At 39.7% G+C, this 16,926-nt stretch overlaps 2 protein-coding genes across 6 annotated transcripts in view; both read right to left on the reverse strand.

The window, feature by feature from the left end:
• LOC123759720 (carboxypeptidase D) overlaps nt 1-16,926 on the reverse strand; it is a 298,163-nt gene that overhangs the window by 111,694 nt on the left and 169,543 nt on the right. The window lies entirely within an intron of this gene.
• On the reverse strand, nt 6,014-7,775 carry LOC138362125 (baculoviral IAP repeat-containing protein 8-like). The gene is made up of 3 exons (XM_069320997.1): nt 7,371-7,775; nt 7,071-7,235; nt 6,014-6,959 (listed from the first exon to the last, which is right to left on the reverse strand). Exons 1-3 carry the CDS (start codon nt 7,735-7,737, stop codon nt 6,274-6,276), a joined length of 1,218 nt encoding a protein of 405 aa, XP_069177098.1. The 5' UTR covers nt 7,738-7,775; the 3' UTR covers nt 6,014-6,273.

Genomic DNA, 16,926 nt, shown 5'->3' on the forward strand with positions numbered 1-16,926 from the left:
GAATACCAAAGGGACAGTACACAATGAAGGGAACTGCCTAACTGTGACGATTCGAGAAAGAGACCTGGGCGTGGACGTAACACCTAATCTAACTCCTGAGGCACATATAAATAGGATAACAACAGCAGCGTACTCTAGACTGGCAAAAGTTAGAACATCATTCAGAAACCTAAGTAAGGAGGCATTTAGGGCGCTTTACACTGCCTACGTGAGACCAGTCTTAGAGTATGCCGCGCCATCATGGAGCCCCCACCTGAAGAAACACATAAGGAAACTGGAAAATGTTCAGTCGTTTGTGACGAGCCTCGTCCCAGAGTTACGAGGGATGAGATATGAAGAGCGCCTGAAGGAACTGAACCTTACGACACAAGAAAAAAGAAGGGAGAGGGGGGATATGATAGAAACGTATAAAATACTCAGGGGAATTGTAAAAGTGGTGTGGAAATACCAGTGGAAATAGATGAAATGTTCACATGTAATATTAACAGAACGAGGGGACATGGGTGGAAGCTGAAAACTCAGATGAGTCAGAGATGTTAGGAAGAACTTTTTCAGTGTCAGAGTAGTTGAGAGAGAGAGAAAGATGTTAGGAAGTTAGGAAGTTTTCTTTTAGCGTGAGAGTAGTGGGAAAATGGAATGCACTTAAGGAGCAGGTTGTGGAAACAAACTTTATTCATAATTTTAAAACTACATATGATAGGGAAATGGGACAGGAGTCATTGCTGTAAACAACCGATGGCTAGAAAGGCGGGATCCAAGAGTCAATGCTCCATCTTGCAAACACAAATAGGTGAGTACAGATAGATTAGTACACACGTTAGGGCTCCTGTTAGCTGAGTAGACAGCACCCAGTACTCGTAATCCTGGGGACCGGACCGGAGTTCAATCCCCGGTGACGGCGCAAAACAAATGGGAAGAGTTTCTTTCACCCTGATGCCCTTGTTACCTAGCAATAAATAGGTACCTGGGAGTTAGACAGCTGTTACAGGCTACTTCCTGAGTGTGTGCGAGAAAAAAAATTATTGTTGATTGATTGACAGGTGAGTGGCGGGGCGCAAGAGCAGAGCTCAACCCCCGCAAGCACAACTAGGTGAATACACGTGTGTGTGTATGTGTGTGTGTGTGTGTGTGTGTGTGTGTGTGTTGTGTGTGTGTGTGTGTGGTGTGTGTGTGTGTGTGTGTGTGTGTGTGTGTGTGTGTGTGTGTGTGTGTGTGTGTGTGTGTGTGTGTGTGTGTGTGTGTGTGTGTGTGTGTGTGTGTGTGTGTGTGTGTGTTTGACAAATGTATGGAAGATGGCAAATTCTATGATCAGGTGACAAAGATTTTCTGAACTGCCTTCAGGAACCTGTGTAAGGAATCATTCAGAACCTTGTATACCACATATGTAAGACTAATCCTGGAGTATGCGGCCCCAGCATGGAGCCCGTACCTCGTTAAGCACAAGACGAAGCTGGAAAAAGTTCAGAGGTATGCCACTAGGCTAGTTCCAGAACTAAGAGGCATGTGTTACAAGGAAAGGCTGCGTGAAATGCACGTCGCGACACTGGAAGACAGGAGTAAGGGGAGACATGATCACAACCTACAAAATTCTCAGAAGAATTGACAGGGTAAATGCGGATAAACTGTTTAAACACGGGTGGTACGCGAACAAGGGGACACAGTTGGAGACTAAGTACACAAAAAAGCCACAGGGACGTTAGAAAAAACTTTTTCAGTATGAGAGTAGTTGAGGGAGCGAGAGACCTGGGGGTTGATATCATACAAGACCTGTCCCCCGAAGCCCACAGCAAGAGGATAACCTCAGCGGCATATGCCAGGTTGGCCAACATAAGAACGGCCTTTAGATACTTGAGTAAGGAATCATTCAGAACCTTGTATACCACGAATGTCAGACCAATCCTGCAGGATGCAGCTCCAGCATGGAGTCCATATCTCGTCAGCATAAGACTAAATTGGAGAAGGTTTAGAACTTTGCCACCAGGTTTGCTCCGCCCTCTGTGACTTGGCCCACCCCTGGCCCCGCCTCCTGTGACCTGGCCCACCCCTGGCCCCGTCCTCTGTGACCTGACCCACCCCTGGCCCCGCCCCCTGTGACCTGGCCCGCCCCTGGCCCCGTCCTCTGTGACCTGACCCACCCCTGGCCCCGCCCTCTGTGACCTGACCCACCCCTGGCCCCGCCCCCTGTGACCTGACCCACCCCTGGCCCCGCCCTCTGTGACCTGACCCACCCCTGACCCCGCCCCCTGTGACCTGACCCACCCTTGGCCCCGCCCCTGTGACCTGACCCACCCCTCGCCCCGCAGTCTGTGACCTGACCCACCCCTGGCCCCGCCCTCTGTGACCTGACCCACACCTGGCCCCGCCCTTTGTGACCTGACCCACCCCTGGCCCCGCCCCCTGTGACCTGACCCACCCCTGGCCCCATCCTCTGTGACCTGACCCACCCCTGGCCCCGCCCCCTGTGACCTGGCCCACCCCTGGCCCCGCCCTCTGTGCCCTGACCCACCCCTGGCCCAGCCCCCTGTGACCTGACCCACCCCTGGCCCCGCCCCCTGTGACCTGGCCCACCCCTGGCCCCGTCCTCTGTGACTTGGCCCACCCCTGGCCCCACCTCCTGTGACCTGGCCCACCCCTGGCCCCGTCCTCTGTGACCTGGCCCACCCCTGGCCCCGCCCTCTGTGACCTGGTCCACCCCTGGCCCCGTCCTCTGTGACCTGGCCCACCCCTGGCCCCGCCCCCTGTGACCTGACCCACCCCTGGCCCCGCCCTCTGTGACCTGACCCACACCTGGCCCCGCCCCTTGTGACCTGACCCACCCCTGGCCCCGCCCCCTGTGACCTGACCCACCCCTGGCCCCGCCTCCTGTGACCTGGCCCACCCCTGGCCCCGCCCTCTGTGACCTGGTCCACCCCTGGCCCCGTCCTCTGTGACCTGGTCCACCCCTGGCCCCGCCCACTGTGACCTGGAGTAGTAGGGATGACATGCCACAGACGATATTTTGTTTCTGGGAAATATCGTCTGTAGCATGTCAGGGTTTTCAGGTTCCAAAGGGAAAATATCGTGTGTAGCATGTCAGGGTTTTCAGGTAAATTTAGAATATCGTCTGTGTGGAGCCATGGTTTTCAGGTCAAATATCGTCTGTGTGAGCCAGGGTTTTCAGGTAAATTTTGTGTCACAGATTTTAGAAGTATGGATTTCTTATGAGAAAAATAATTTCCGAGACATAGAAGTTTGTTAAAGCCTTATGGGACAAATTCAAATAACGTGTGTAGCACTTTAGGGTTTCCAGGAGAACTCTACGGACATGTTTTACATGTTTTCAACTTACAAAATCGTCTATGTAAGCCTTAGTTATTCATATAAATTTAGAAAATCACCTGTGTAAGTCATGGTTTTTCAGGGTTTCGTACATCACACCCCCTCCCTCCCCCCTTACCTCGCAATCTGTCGCGTCACCTTTATTTACTTTGCGCCCAGCCAGCCAGTCGGCTCTTAATCTTATCTTATCTTCTCCATAATAATATCTGGACCGTCCCTCCTCTCTCTCTCTCTCTCTCCTTTCATTCAGTTCAACTATTTTCCAACATCGTATGTTTGCTCCTTTTCATTAAGCAAGTCAGTTTTACACAAATAAATCACGTTAGTAAGCATGTTCTAGCTCACGTTCCCCCACCTTAGTCCCCTGTCGTATAATGAATACTATCATTCCAATCCCTCTAAAATTTAAAATAATTATATTTCAAATGTAGTTCAATACAGTAATTTAGTTACCAAGCTCCAGCGCTTGTCCTCCGCCTTAGCTCTCTCTCGTATCTTCGTTAGTATCAGTCCAATTTCCCTGAAATTTTTACCCTCTGTATTTCGGGCACCGTAAATAAGATCAAAACAGTTACCAAGCTCCAGCTCTTGTCCTCCGCCTTAGCTCTCTCTCGTATCTTCGTTAGTATCAGTCCAATTTCCCTGAAATTTCTACCCTCTGTATTTCAAGCACCGTAAATAAGATCAAAACAGTTACCAAGCTCCAGCGCTTGTCCTCCGCCTTAGTTCTCTTTCGTATCTTTGTAAATAAACCATCAATTTCCCTTAAATTGTTACCCTCTGTATTTCAGACACCGTAAATAAAATCAAGTCAGTTACTGAGCTCCAGCTCTCGTCCCCCACCCTCTTCCACCCTCAAGTCTTTGTAAATAAACCATCAATTTCCCTTAAATTTTTACCCTCTGTATTTCAGACGTAGTAAATAAGATCAAGTCAGTTATCGAGCTCCAGCTCTCGTCCCCGCCTTAATTCTCTTTCGTATCTTTGTAAATAACCCATCAATTTCCCTAAAATTAAAAGCAGACATACTTCAAAGTTAGTAAATAAGATCAAGTCAGTTACTGAGCTCCAGCTCTCGTCCCCCGCCCTCTTCCACCCTCAAGTCTTTAACCCATCAATTTCCCCGAAATTTTTACCCTCTGTATTTCCGACATAGTAAATATGATGAAAACAATTATAAAACTCTAGCTCTTGTCCTCTGTCCAAGTTCACTCCTGTAAATTCATTACTATCAATCCAAATCCCCCTGAGATTTAAACACCCAACTACATTTTCAGACATAGTAAATAAAACCCAGTTCAGTTATCAAGTTTCAACTCTTGTGCCCCAGCTTAGTTCATTTGTGCAAGTTCTTTATTTTCCAACTAAATCACCCTGAGATTTAAGATCACCTTATTTTCTAACGTAGTAAAATTAATCTGGACATTAGCCTTAGATCATCAGACATAAATATATTCGATCAAGTCCGTCTCCAGCTTATCTCTTATCCGAGTATACACATAACCCCAACCTGTTTAATTATCTTTCACCCCCTCCCACCTTCCTCCATCTCATCCAAGTCTCATAAATTTAAATGTAGCTGTTAATTTGCGTTCTTTCCCCGTTCATAGCATATTCTCTGTAAGTTCAGATCTGTACTTAGTCTTACATATTCTCTAGTTCTTTCCCATTTTATACAAGACTTAAACAACTATTACCGTCTCCTCTATCTTATTTAAACATGAGTCATATGTAAATATACCCGACTCTTTCCATCCATTACAAGTCCTAGCTTGTTCACCGCCCAACTCACTACGCTATTTCTACTCTACATGTTATAGCATGTTTTCCGCTCATCTTGGTACCAACCCTTACAATCTCTCTCTCTCATTCCTTTACATGTCTCAGCATGTTCGCCTCGCATCTTACTACGCTGTCTACTTTACATGTTGTAGCGTGTATTACTGTGTCCCATATCTTATTTAAACATGAGTCATATGTAAATATACCCGACTCCTTCCATCCATTACAAGTCCTAGCTTGTTCACCGCCCAACTCACTACACTGTCTACTTTACATGTTGTAGCATGTTTTCCGCACATCTTGATACCATCCCTTACAATCTCTCAATCCTTTACACATCCCAACTTTCAACCCTTTCTTACAATTTTCCTCCATCCCTCCGCTACATGTTCTTACCCGTTCGTTACAGTCCACTACATATTCTCTAATCATCTCTGTACTAATTCTCAAAACTAGTTGTTTCTGTCATTTTAGTAAGTAAGTAAGTAAGTAGATCATCGTTACTAACAACAACAACAACAACAACAACAGTAACATTACTAATTCACAGTAAGTTACTACTGAGCTTTTGGTAGTTATCCATTTTCAAATAAGGTCAATATAAATCATTCTAAGACATCTTCGTACAATTAAAGATACTTGCCTGTGCACTAAGTCATTACTTACAGTAGCATCTTAAGGCATTGTTTTCGTAACTCAGTTTTATTAAACATACACCTTCATTAGTCAAAGGAAAACTTTTCAAGTCATTGTATTCAATATTTCCGTTAAACTTACTACATCATGTCAGTATTCTGTTTCATAATTAAGTACTTGTTTCAGTCCTCCAATGTAATAAGCAAATTATTCTATTAAGGATAAAGAAATCTTATTTAGAAGAGACATTAAGTTTATTACAACATTTAACGCATACAAGTGTTTTTAGTAGTTATACAGGTATTCAAGAAATCATAAGTGTTCTTAGTAGTTTTACAAGTGTTCAAGAAAATCATATACAGTTATTCTTAGTAGTTTTACAAGTGTTCAAGAAAATCATATACAGTTATTCTTAGTAGTTTTACAAGTGTTCAAGAAAATCATATACAAGTAAGTGTTCTTAGTAGTTATACAGGTATTCATAAGTGTTCAAGAAGCAATTATATACAAGTGTTCAAGAAAATCATATACAAGTGTTCAAGAAGCAATTGGATTTATTATATATAAAATATTTCCTCTACAAATTGGACAGCATTTCAGAGCTAAAAGACAACCACTGCATGTCACCATATGTTTACATGGTAGTATTACAATATTTATATTTTTATCCATACAAACTCTGCATAAAATATCTTCTTCCCAAGATTGTTCTGTACAGTCCTTGTTTTCAACAGTGTTAGTACAAGTCTCCGGTAAAGTTTTCAATCCCAGATCTTCAAGCGTAGCTTCTTGTTCCTTTTTATCATCAACTGCTTCATAAATTAAGTCCCGTACCCGTAAATAAATATCTGTACCCTCTTGCATATACCTCAACACGATTTCTAGGCATCTACTTTGTATAATAAAAGGTAACAAATCTCTGGATTCCTTAAGATACTCACTTAAAGCATATCTTATACTCTCCACAGGTAATAATTTTTGATGAATCAGATGTTTGAACTTATCCATACCCTCCATTAAGATATTAATTAAATCATTGTCTATAGGTTTTATAGGTAATGGTATTGTCAATCTAGCATTCTTAACAAATTCCTTGCCCCTTGCAAGAATAATGTAAGCACATTCTGGACTACATCTCGCATGTAACGTCCAAGGATCATCTTCTGGTCTCCAATTTCGTATTCCACAGGCGCAGTGATAGCAGCAGACGTGGTCACTTATACCTGAAAACCATAAAACAATCCAGCATTATCTCGTTACTATCTTTTAACTAATATTCATTATTTCTTTACTTACAACTCTATTAAGTTTAAAATAGTTAAAATACTTCATACCACAGTAAAAAAAACCAGCTTCTGCCAGCTCATGAGAAGTTTGCTTGACGCTTCCAGGCCATGTCATATCAAATGTCTCTAGGCGAGATTTATAAGTTACCAATCCTGGATTCAGCGATTTCCTAAATTTGATCAATCCCAGATCTTCCTTAGGAGGAGCACCACCTAAAAAAAAAAAAAATATAACGTAGTTACGTAAATTATTCTTTAGAAGAATAAGAAGTATCTATTTAAGCAATCAAGTTTTGTACAGAGTATATAAGACTGGTATAAGAATACATCATAAGAATATATACTTACTACTACCACTTATTTTCTTATTTCCCAGTTCTATTTTATGGGAAACAAATTCCAGTCCATATTTGAAAGCTATCTCAGACACCTCTAAAGAAACATTGTCACTCCTCTTGCCTCTAATAAAGGCACAGTCTTGATTAATGATCTTATGACGTCTTCTGGGGGTATCACCAACAATCCATGCACCTACTATACAATAACAAAATGCACACAAACAGTAATCACTATTGCGAAGGTAATAGAACCCATCTTCAACTAAGTCAATAGGGTTTAACCACTTAATGGGCCAATCCACAAATGTTTGTAGTCTAACTCCTGCACATTTAAGGCTTTCTATACTGTAAAACTTCCTGGCACACAAAGGATCCATCGTGTGAGGGCAGCACTAACTATTAGAGTAGGATAAGCAAGTATATATATCCCTAAAATAAGTATCGTACATCGCTACATATTTAACAGTTTCCCCATTTATAATAGACAGTAATTTCCTCTAAATACTTCTCTACTTAAAAATCCTTAAAGTTTCATAATTAAATAAAGCTCTTATATAAATACTTAGTAAACTACTTTCATTATTTATTAGACTTATTAGAAAAAATACATCACTTTGGCAATCTCGCTAAAAGTATACTGTTACGTCATTATTCGTAGCTGCCGTACATAATGATAGATATATATATATATAATTTAGTAGTAAATTCTTATTTAATCTAATTAAAATATATGCTTAAAGCATCTATATCCTAAAATGAAATATACTATTAGTTATAATGTCATATATAATATCGCTCTAAGGTAACAAAAATCCTTATTAATATATTCAAATAAGTGGTAACTTTTACATTACCCCCAATATAAGAGCGCGGACCTCACATTAGGGATATTATTACGACTATCTGGATCGTATCTACTACCTTACGAGGAAGAAAATTCACCATGGATACTGTTCTGACAACTTGTCAGGGTTATTTAACCGACGATTCATTTTGTAATAATGAAACCTGTATTGTGTACGGAGTGAACTGTATATCCTGTGTTCCCCGAGGAATGGCCCTAGACTTAGCCAAGAAATATTCTCATGCTGACGCTTATAACGTTCGCCGACCCTTGTACAGTCTTAAGAGATGTATCCCTGAAGATCGTCCAGTACCAGGAACAATTCATATCTCTAAAGGAGAAAATCTTCCGTATATTGTTGCTATAGCCACTCAATACGGTATTGGATTACCTATAGAAAGTAATAACATTGCTCAGGGAATTATAGAAAACTCAAAAGACAGAAACATGCTCTCTTGATTAAACAAAGATACATCCATTAATCGTCTCGTCTACTTCAAGAATGGTATGAAAGATTTATTTAACTTTATCAAGGGATCTCCTCAAATTATGAGAGTTATAATACCAACAGGAATTGGGATTACATGCGTTCGAAGAGATAAAGTTTGGGAAAATACTTATCTTCCTGTTATTGAAGATATGTATAAACAGTTAAAACCCTACGGAGTGGAAGTTAAATTACTGTTTAACGAGGAGATTATGCAGAGGAAGAGCAAGTAACACTTGGCAACCTTTTGTGTGCGCAGTGTTTCTACGCGCAGCCTAAAGATGTATATATGCTTCCCCCGGTGATCTCTTACGGTGTCGTCCTCTTCTTGGATGTCAGAATCTACTTCAAGCTTGGATATTCAAGGCTATGGAGATCAAGACTATTATTGGAGACTTTGCCTCCCTGTCCGTCTACAATAATCACGACTGTTTATTGTACGATCTTGATGCTACGAGTGTACAAATGTGTAAAATTGTGCAAGGATTGTGGGATCGTTACCCATATGCGAGATTACATCGTGAAAACTTTCCTTACAAAAACAGGGCTGTTGTATCTTATCGCAGTAACCCTGGCAGTATACATATTGGAGAACCACCTGAATTTAACAACAGGATGGATGAAGATCCCCATCTACCCCTTATTATTGGTTTAGTGACTCAGTTTGCTAGTAGACCTGCAACTTTACCAGCATATGAAAATCCTCCGTGTGAAGTACGAAGTTTAGATGAACATTTTTACGATGGACTTGAAAAAGATACAGAATATCAGAGATGGCGCTGGTTTGAAAATGCTCTGAAGGAAGCCCTTGTTTTCATTCTTAAAAGATGTGTTAAGAGAATTATTATTCCATATGGGTTTGGCATGTCAAGTTATTTGGACAACTGCGCAGTATGGGAAAGTAAATATTTGCCTATACTTGAGAAAATAGGACAAAAACTACGAAAACGAGGTATTGTACTCTTCATAGTACGTCCTGAAAACATCGTTCCTCCTCAGTCATCCACCCACGGCATCTTTGAAAATAAGATTCCATACATTGCTGTTCTTCAAAATGGACCCACAACTAATGCTACTGATGCTGCTAGGACACCTGAAGATGATGCTACGCCTGCTACCGCTGATGCTAGTTCACCTTCTATCAACACTAAGTTGTCTGATACAATTAATTCAACACCTGTTAATGTTACTACGTCTGTTGATACTAATGTTACAATGTGTGTTAGTAGTAGTTTTACAAATTTAGAAGAGAAGATGGATTGGGAATAATAATGTCTGTAAATAATTTATACTTTGTACATTTTTACAAATTAAATACATTGTACATTTTTACACATTAAATAACAAAATAGAAACTCGTGTGTTTATTTTCTCCCTTTTAATGTCTAAATGTCAACTCTACTTTTCTGAGTATATAGGAAGAGGTACGAAACTTTTTCTGTCTTACTTCAAGATGGATTGTTCTATGTACATGCAAGTGAAGCTTAAGCGTTTGAATAAGTGTATTATAGATGCTGATTTTACTAGTGATGAAATTCTAAAACCTGGAGACTGTCTTGTCTACGATTCTCATAATTTATCTGGTGGATTTGCACAACTGTTATGGGAAAAATATCCTTACAGTAAAGTTTCCGAGTGTGAAGTGGTACAGAATAATATAACTCCTGGTGGTATAGTACTTGCTTTATCTCCAGAACCAGAAATAAAACCTCATATTATAGGACTTCAATACAGTAGCTCTAATGAAGATCTAGGATTACAGAAAGATATTATTAAACGTTGGAGTTTTAAATCTGCAATAAGGCAAATTTGTTGTCAGGCAAGAAATAATAATTTAATCCAGCGTATAATTATTCCATATGGTATTGGGTTTAATGACGGAATAGGATGGAGTAAAGAAGAACAAGAAGAATGGGAGACACACTATTTTCCAGGACTAGCCCATTTAGCTTATGTTTTAAAGAATAATAAAAAAGAATTATTAATGGTTCGTATACCTCTTGGAGAAGATGTTACGGGGACTGGGAGAGAGAAGAAACAAGTAGAGGATGGATCTAATAAACGGAAGAGAATATCATAGTTAAAACTAGTAGATCTAAAATAATACATATAACTAATTTGGAAACTACAGCTAAGAGAGAGGGGCGGAGCGTAACAATCTCCGATGTGATAAGCTAGGTCGGGATATATCTTGCCATAAACTCCCCATCTCGGTCCAGCAGTGACAAGACATACTCGGATCGATGGCTGCTGTATACAGTAAGTGCTTATTGTATGATGTACTTACAGTACTCGTTATATTTGTTGTGATATAATTTTGCTTATTATTGAATATCTTTTAGTTTTGAAATATTATGATTATTTAATAGTCCCTGTGTTAAATATTGTATTTTTCTTTGTTTAAAGATCTACTCCATGTGATGGATGTGAAGAGTCTACCAGGGTTTGGAAGCATGCCTGATCTTGTGTCAGAAACTATATGGCAAAGTCCAGCTTCGACTGTTTTGTGGAAGAATATGCCCCTGGCGGAAAAACAGACTTATAAAGTGATGACACATACTGATAAATGTACGCATGAGAACATTGTTCCAGCTCTAGCAAAGTTTATTAGCAAAAGTGAAAATGTTTTAATGATACTGATTGGTCGTGATTTTATAAAGTTGAAAGAAGAACTTCCAATGATAAAATGTGATATAGTCTTATTTAGCTTGAAAGAGAGTGTTACAGATGTACTCAAGAAACATGAGAATTGTCAAGTGTTGTTGCTGACGAAAATTCCTAGTAAGGCTGAGATGAAGAAAATTTCTTTGTTATTTAAAGGCGATAAAATAATTTGCACTTTTAGACCTAAACCCCGTTTTAAATACATATTTCCAGAATTTGAAGAAGTGCCTATAGGATGTAACTTAAAGGATAAATTTTTTATAAGAAAATTTGTGGATGAAATTGGTTCTCCAAATGCTGCAAACTGGTTTATTAATAAGTTGAGTTCTGAAGAACGAGAAGTGTATACTATAATGAGCCAGGATGAACTGCAACAGCAGGTAAATAGTAAGACTGTGAAAGAGCTTAGTATTATTCACCCTAAAACAGAAGAAGATGAACATTGGAGTTTAATTGATCATATGGAGGAGAGCTTTCCATCTTTTCCGTTAAATTTAATAAAGATGAGACCAGAAATAGGATATCATACCCCCCAAAAGATAGAAATAGAGGCAGTGATGAGATTTATAGGACAGGATCCTGTACTTGGTGTTTTCTCTGGTATGGCCTTTATTGAAAATCTTATTAGGATAAGACACACTAATGTGGTACGAGCTACAGATAATTACTCGAATATGGGTGAGAGTAAGTGGATGGAGGTTGAACAAATGGATGCTGTAGAAGCAGTTAGGACTTATTGTAATGACAGAGAAGTACTTCTAATGTCCTGGCCTGAATTGATTTGTGATGATAATGTTTATAGCGATGCTTTCTATGTTTTAAAGGAATTTAAGGGACAAAAACTAATCTATTTTGGAGAAGGGGAAGGGGGATGCTGTGCATGTGATGGATTTTTTAACTTGCTGGATAGTGAGTTTCATTGTGTGAAATCAAATACATGTTTTACTTATAATTCTTTTATAAATTCAAATGTTTATTTCTATATAAGACTATAGTGTTTATGATTTCTTGAACACTTGTATATGATTTTCTTGAACACTTGTATAACTACTAAGAACACTTGTATATAATTGCTTCTTGAACACTTATGAATACCTGTATAACTACTAAGAACACTTACTTGTATATGATTTTCTTGAACACTTGTAAAACTACTAAGAATAACTGTATATGATTTTCTTGAACACTTGTAAAACTACTAAGAATAACTGTATATGATTTTCTTGAACACTTGTAAAACTACTAAGAACACTTATGATTTCTTGAATACCTGTATAACTACTAAAAACACTTGTATGCGTTAAATGTTGTAATAAACTTAATGTCTCTTCTAAATAAGATTTCTTTATCCTTAATAGAATAATTTGCTTATTACATTGGAGGACTGAAACAAGTACTTAATTATGAAACAGAATACTGACATGATGTAGTAAGTTTAACGGAAATATTGAATACAATGACTTGAAAAGTTTTCCTTTGACTAATGAAGGTGTATGTTTAATAAAACTGAGTTACGAAAACAATGCCTTAAGATGCTACTGTAAGTAATGACTTAGTGCACAGGCAAGTATCTTTAATTGTACGAAGATGTCTTAGAATGATTTATATTGACCTTATTTGAAAATGGATAACTACCAAATGCTCAGTAGTAACTTACTGTGAATTAGTAATGTTACTGTTGGTTGTTGTTGTTGTTGTTGTTAGTAACGATGATCTACTTACTTACTTACTTACTAAAATGACAGAAACAACTAGTTTTGAGAATTAGTACAGAGATGATTAGAGAATATGTAGTGGACTGTAACGAACGGGTAAGAACATGTAGCGGAGGGATGGAGGAAAATTGTAAGAAAGGGTTGAAAGTTGGGATGTGTAAAGGATTGAGAGATTGTAAGGGATGGTATCAAGATGTGCGGAAAACATGCTACAACATGTAAAGTAGACAGTGTAGTGAGTTGGGCGGTGAACAAGCTAGGACTTGTAATGGATGGAAGGAGTCGGGTATATTTACATATGACTCATGTTTAAATAAGATATGGGACACAGTAATACACGCTACAACATGTAAAGTAGACAGCGTAGTAAGATGCGAGGCGAACATGCTGAGACATGTAAAGGAATGAGAGAGAGAGATTGTAAGGTTGGTACCAAGATGAGCGGAAAACATGCTATAACATGTAGAGTAGAAATAGCGTAGTGAGTTGGGCGGTGAACAAGCTAGGACTTGTAATGGATGGAAAGAGTCGGGTATATTTACATATGACTCATGTTTAAATAAGATAGAGGAGACGGTAATAGGTTGTTTAAGTCTTGTATAAAATGGGAAAGAACTAGAGAATATGTAAGACTAAGTACAGATCTGAACTTACAGAGAATATGCTATGAACGGGGAAAGAACGCAAATTAACAGCTACATTTAAATTTATGAGACTTGGATGAGATGGAGGAAGGTGGGAGGGGGTGAAAGATAATTAAAACAGGTTGGGGTTATGTGTATACTCGGATAAGAGATAAGCTGGAGACGGACTTGATCGAATATATTTATGTCTGATGATCTAAGGCTAATGTCCAGATTAATTTTACTACGTTAGAAAATAAGGTGATCTTAAATCTCAGGGTGATTTAGTTGGAAAATAAAGAACTTGCACAAATGAACTAAGCTGGGGCACAAGAGTTGAAACTTGATAACTGAACTGGGTTTTATTTACTATGTCTGAAAATGTAGTTGGGTGTTTAAATCTCAGGGGGATTTGGATTGATAGTAATGAATTTACAGGAGTGAACTTGGACAGAGGACAAGAGCTAGAGTTTTATAATTGTTTTCATCATATTTACTATGTCGGAAATACAGAGGGTAAAAATTTCGGGGAAATTGATGGGTTAAAGACTTGAGGGTGGAAGAGGGCGGGGGACGAGAGCTGGAGCTCAGTAACTGACTTGATCTTATTTACTAACTTTGAAGTATGTCTGCTTTTAATTTTAGGGAAATTGATGGGTTATTTACAAAGATACGAAAGAGAATTAAGGCGGGACGAGAGCTGGAGCTCGATAACTGACTTGATCTTATTTACTACGTCTGAAATACAGAGGGTAAAAATTTAAGGGAAATTGATGGTTTATTTACAAAGACTTGAGGTGGAAGAGGGTGGGGGACGAGAGCTGGAGCTCAGTAACTGACTTGATTTTATTTACGGTGTCTGAAATACAGAGGGTAACAATTTAAGGGAAATTGATGGTTTATTTACAAAGATACGAAAGAGAACTAAGGCGGAGGACAAGCGCTGGAGCTTGGTAACTGTTTTGATCTTATTTACGGTGCTTGAAATACAGAGGGTAGAAATTTCAGGGAAATTGGACTGATACTAACGAAGATACGAGAGAGAGCTAAGGCGGAGGACAAGAGCTGGAGCTTGGTAACTGTTTTGATCTTATTTACGGTGCCCGAAATACAGAGGGTAAAAATTTCAGGGAAATTGGACTGATACTAACGAAGATACGAGAGAGAGCTAAGGCGGAGGACAAGCGCTGGAGCTTGGTAACTAAATTACTGTATTGAACTACATTTGAAATATAATTATTTTAAATTTTAGAGGGATTGGAATGATAGTATTCATTATACGACAGGGGACTAAGGTGGGGGAACGTGAGCTAGAACATGCTTACTAACGTGATTTATTTGTGTAAAACTGACTTGCTTAATGAAAAGGAGCAAACATACGATGTTGGAAAATAGTTGAACTGAATGAAAGGAGAGAGAGAGAGAGAGAGGAGGGACGGTCCAGATATTATTATGGAGAAGATAAGATAAGATTAAGAGCCGACTGGCTGGCTGGGCGCAAAGTAAATAAAGGTGACGCGACAGATTGCGAGGTAAGGGGGGAGGGAGGGGGGTGTGATGTACGAAACCCTGAAAAACCATGACTTACACAGGTGATTTTCTAAATTTATATGAATAACTAAGGCTTACATAGACGATTTTGTAAGTTGAAAACATGTAAAACATGTCCGTAGAGTTCTCCTGGAAACCCTAAAGTGCTACACACGTTATTTGAATTTGTCCCATAAGGCTTTAACAAACTTCTATGTCTCGGAAATTATTTTTCTCATAAGAAATCCATACTTCTAAAATCTGTGACACAAAATTTACCTGAAAACCCTGGCTCACACAGACGATATTTGACCTGAAAACCATGGCTCCACACAGACGATATTCTAAATTTACCTGAAAACCCTGACATGCTACACACGATATTTTCCCTTTGGAACCTGAAAAACCCTGACATGCTACAGACGATATTTCCCAGAAACAAAATATCGTCTGTGGCATGTCATCCCTACTACTACCTGGCCCACCCCTGGCCCCGCCCCCTGTGACCCGGCCCACCCGGGCCCCGCCCCCTGTGACCTGACCCACCCCTGGCCCCGCAGTCTGTGACCTGACCCACCCCTGGCCCCGCCCCTTGTGAACTGACCCACCCCTGGCCCCGCCCCCTGTGACCTGATCAGTAGTAGGGATGACATGCCACAGACGATATTTTGTTTCTGGGAAATATCGTGTGTAGCATGTCAGGGTTTTCAGGCGAATTTAGAAATATCGTGTGTAGCATGTCAGGGTTTTCAGGCGAATTTAGAAATATCGTCTGTAGCATGTCAGGGTTTTCAGGTTCCAAAGGGGAAATATCGTCTGTAGCATGTCAGGGTTTTCAGGTTCCAAAGGGGAAATATCGTGTGTAGCATGTCAGGGTTTTCAGGTAAATTTAGAATATCGTCTGTGTGGAGCCATGGTTTTCAGGTCAAATATCGTCTGTGTGAGCCAGGGTTTTCAGGTAAATTTTGTGTCACAGATTTTAGAAGTATGGATTTCTTATGAGAAAAATAATTTCCGAGACATAGAAGTTTGTTAAAGCCTTATGGGAGAAATTCAAATAACGTGTGTATCACTTTAGGGTTTCCAGGAGAACTCTACGGACATGTTTTACATGTTTTCAACTTACAAAATCGTCTATGTAAGCCTTAGTTATTCATATAAATTTAGAAAATCACCTGTTGTAAGTCATGGTTTTCAAGTCTCGTACCTCACACCCCCCTCCCTCCCCCCTTACCTCGCAATCTGTCGCGTCACCTTTATTTACTTTGCGCCCAGCCAGCCAGCCAGTCGGCTCTTAATCTTATCTTATCTTATCCGTAATATCTGGACCGTCCCTCCTCTCTCTCTCTCTCTCCCTCCTCTCTCTCTCTCCTCTTCATATTATTCCCTCTTCCTATTTTCTGACATACTAATATTTTATTCCTTTTTCATTAACCAGTCAGTTTTATACAAATCAACCGAAAGCATCTCAATGTAACCTTTAATACTGAAAACTGCCTCAGAGACTATCTAAGCTGGCCCCAGCTACCTGCCCCAGGCTATCTGCCCGAGGCAATCATCACCTGATTACCTGCCCCAGACATCCACCAGTCATTGTCGGCATTCGCCACCGTAATAATTTATATATATATATACATTAAGCGTTAATAAAACTTATTTATTTATTTATAATTTATTTAGTCATCTAATTCATAGTTTACACA

This window comes from Procambarus clarkii, chromosome 8 (genome assembly GCF_040958095.1).
Source record: "Procambarus clarkii isolate CNS0578487 chromosome 8, FALCON_Pclarkii_2.0, whole genome shotgun sequence".
Lineage (NCBI taxonomy): Eukaryota > Metazoa > Arthropoda > Malacostraca > Decapoda > Cambaridae > Procambarus > Procambarus clarkii.

Excerpts from the sequence above, each read along its gene's own strand:
- LOC138362125 (XM_069320997.1), bottom strand. The coding sequence starts at position 7,737 with ATGGATCCTTTGTGTGCCAGGAAGTTTTACAGTATAGAAAGCCTTAAA. Across the intron at positions 7,236-7,370 it reads TAAGAAAATAAGTGGTAGTA|GTGGTGCTCCTCCTAAGGAA; the intron begins GTAAGTATATAT and ends TTTTTTTTTTAG. Across the intron at positions 6,960-7,070 it reads AGCTGGTTTTTTTTACTGTG|GTATAAGTGACCACGTCTGC; the intron begins GTATGAAGTATT and ends TATGGTTTTCAG.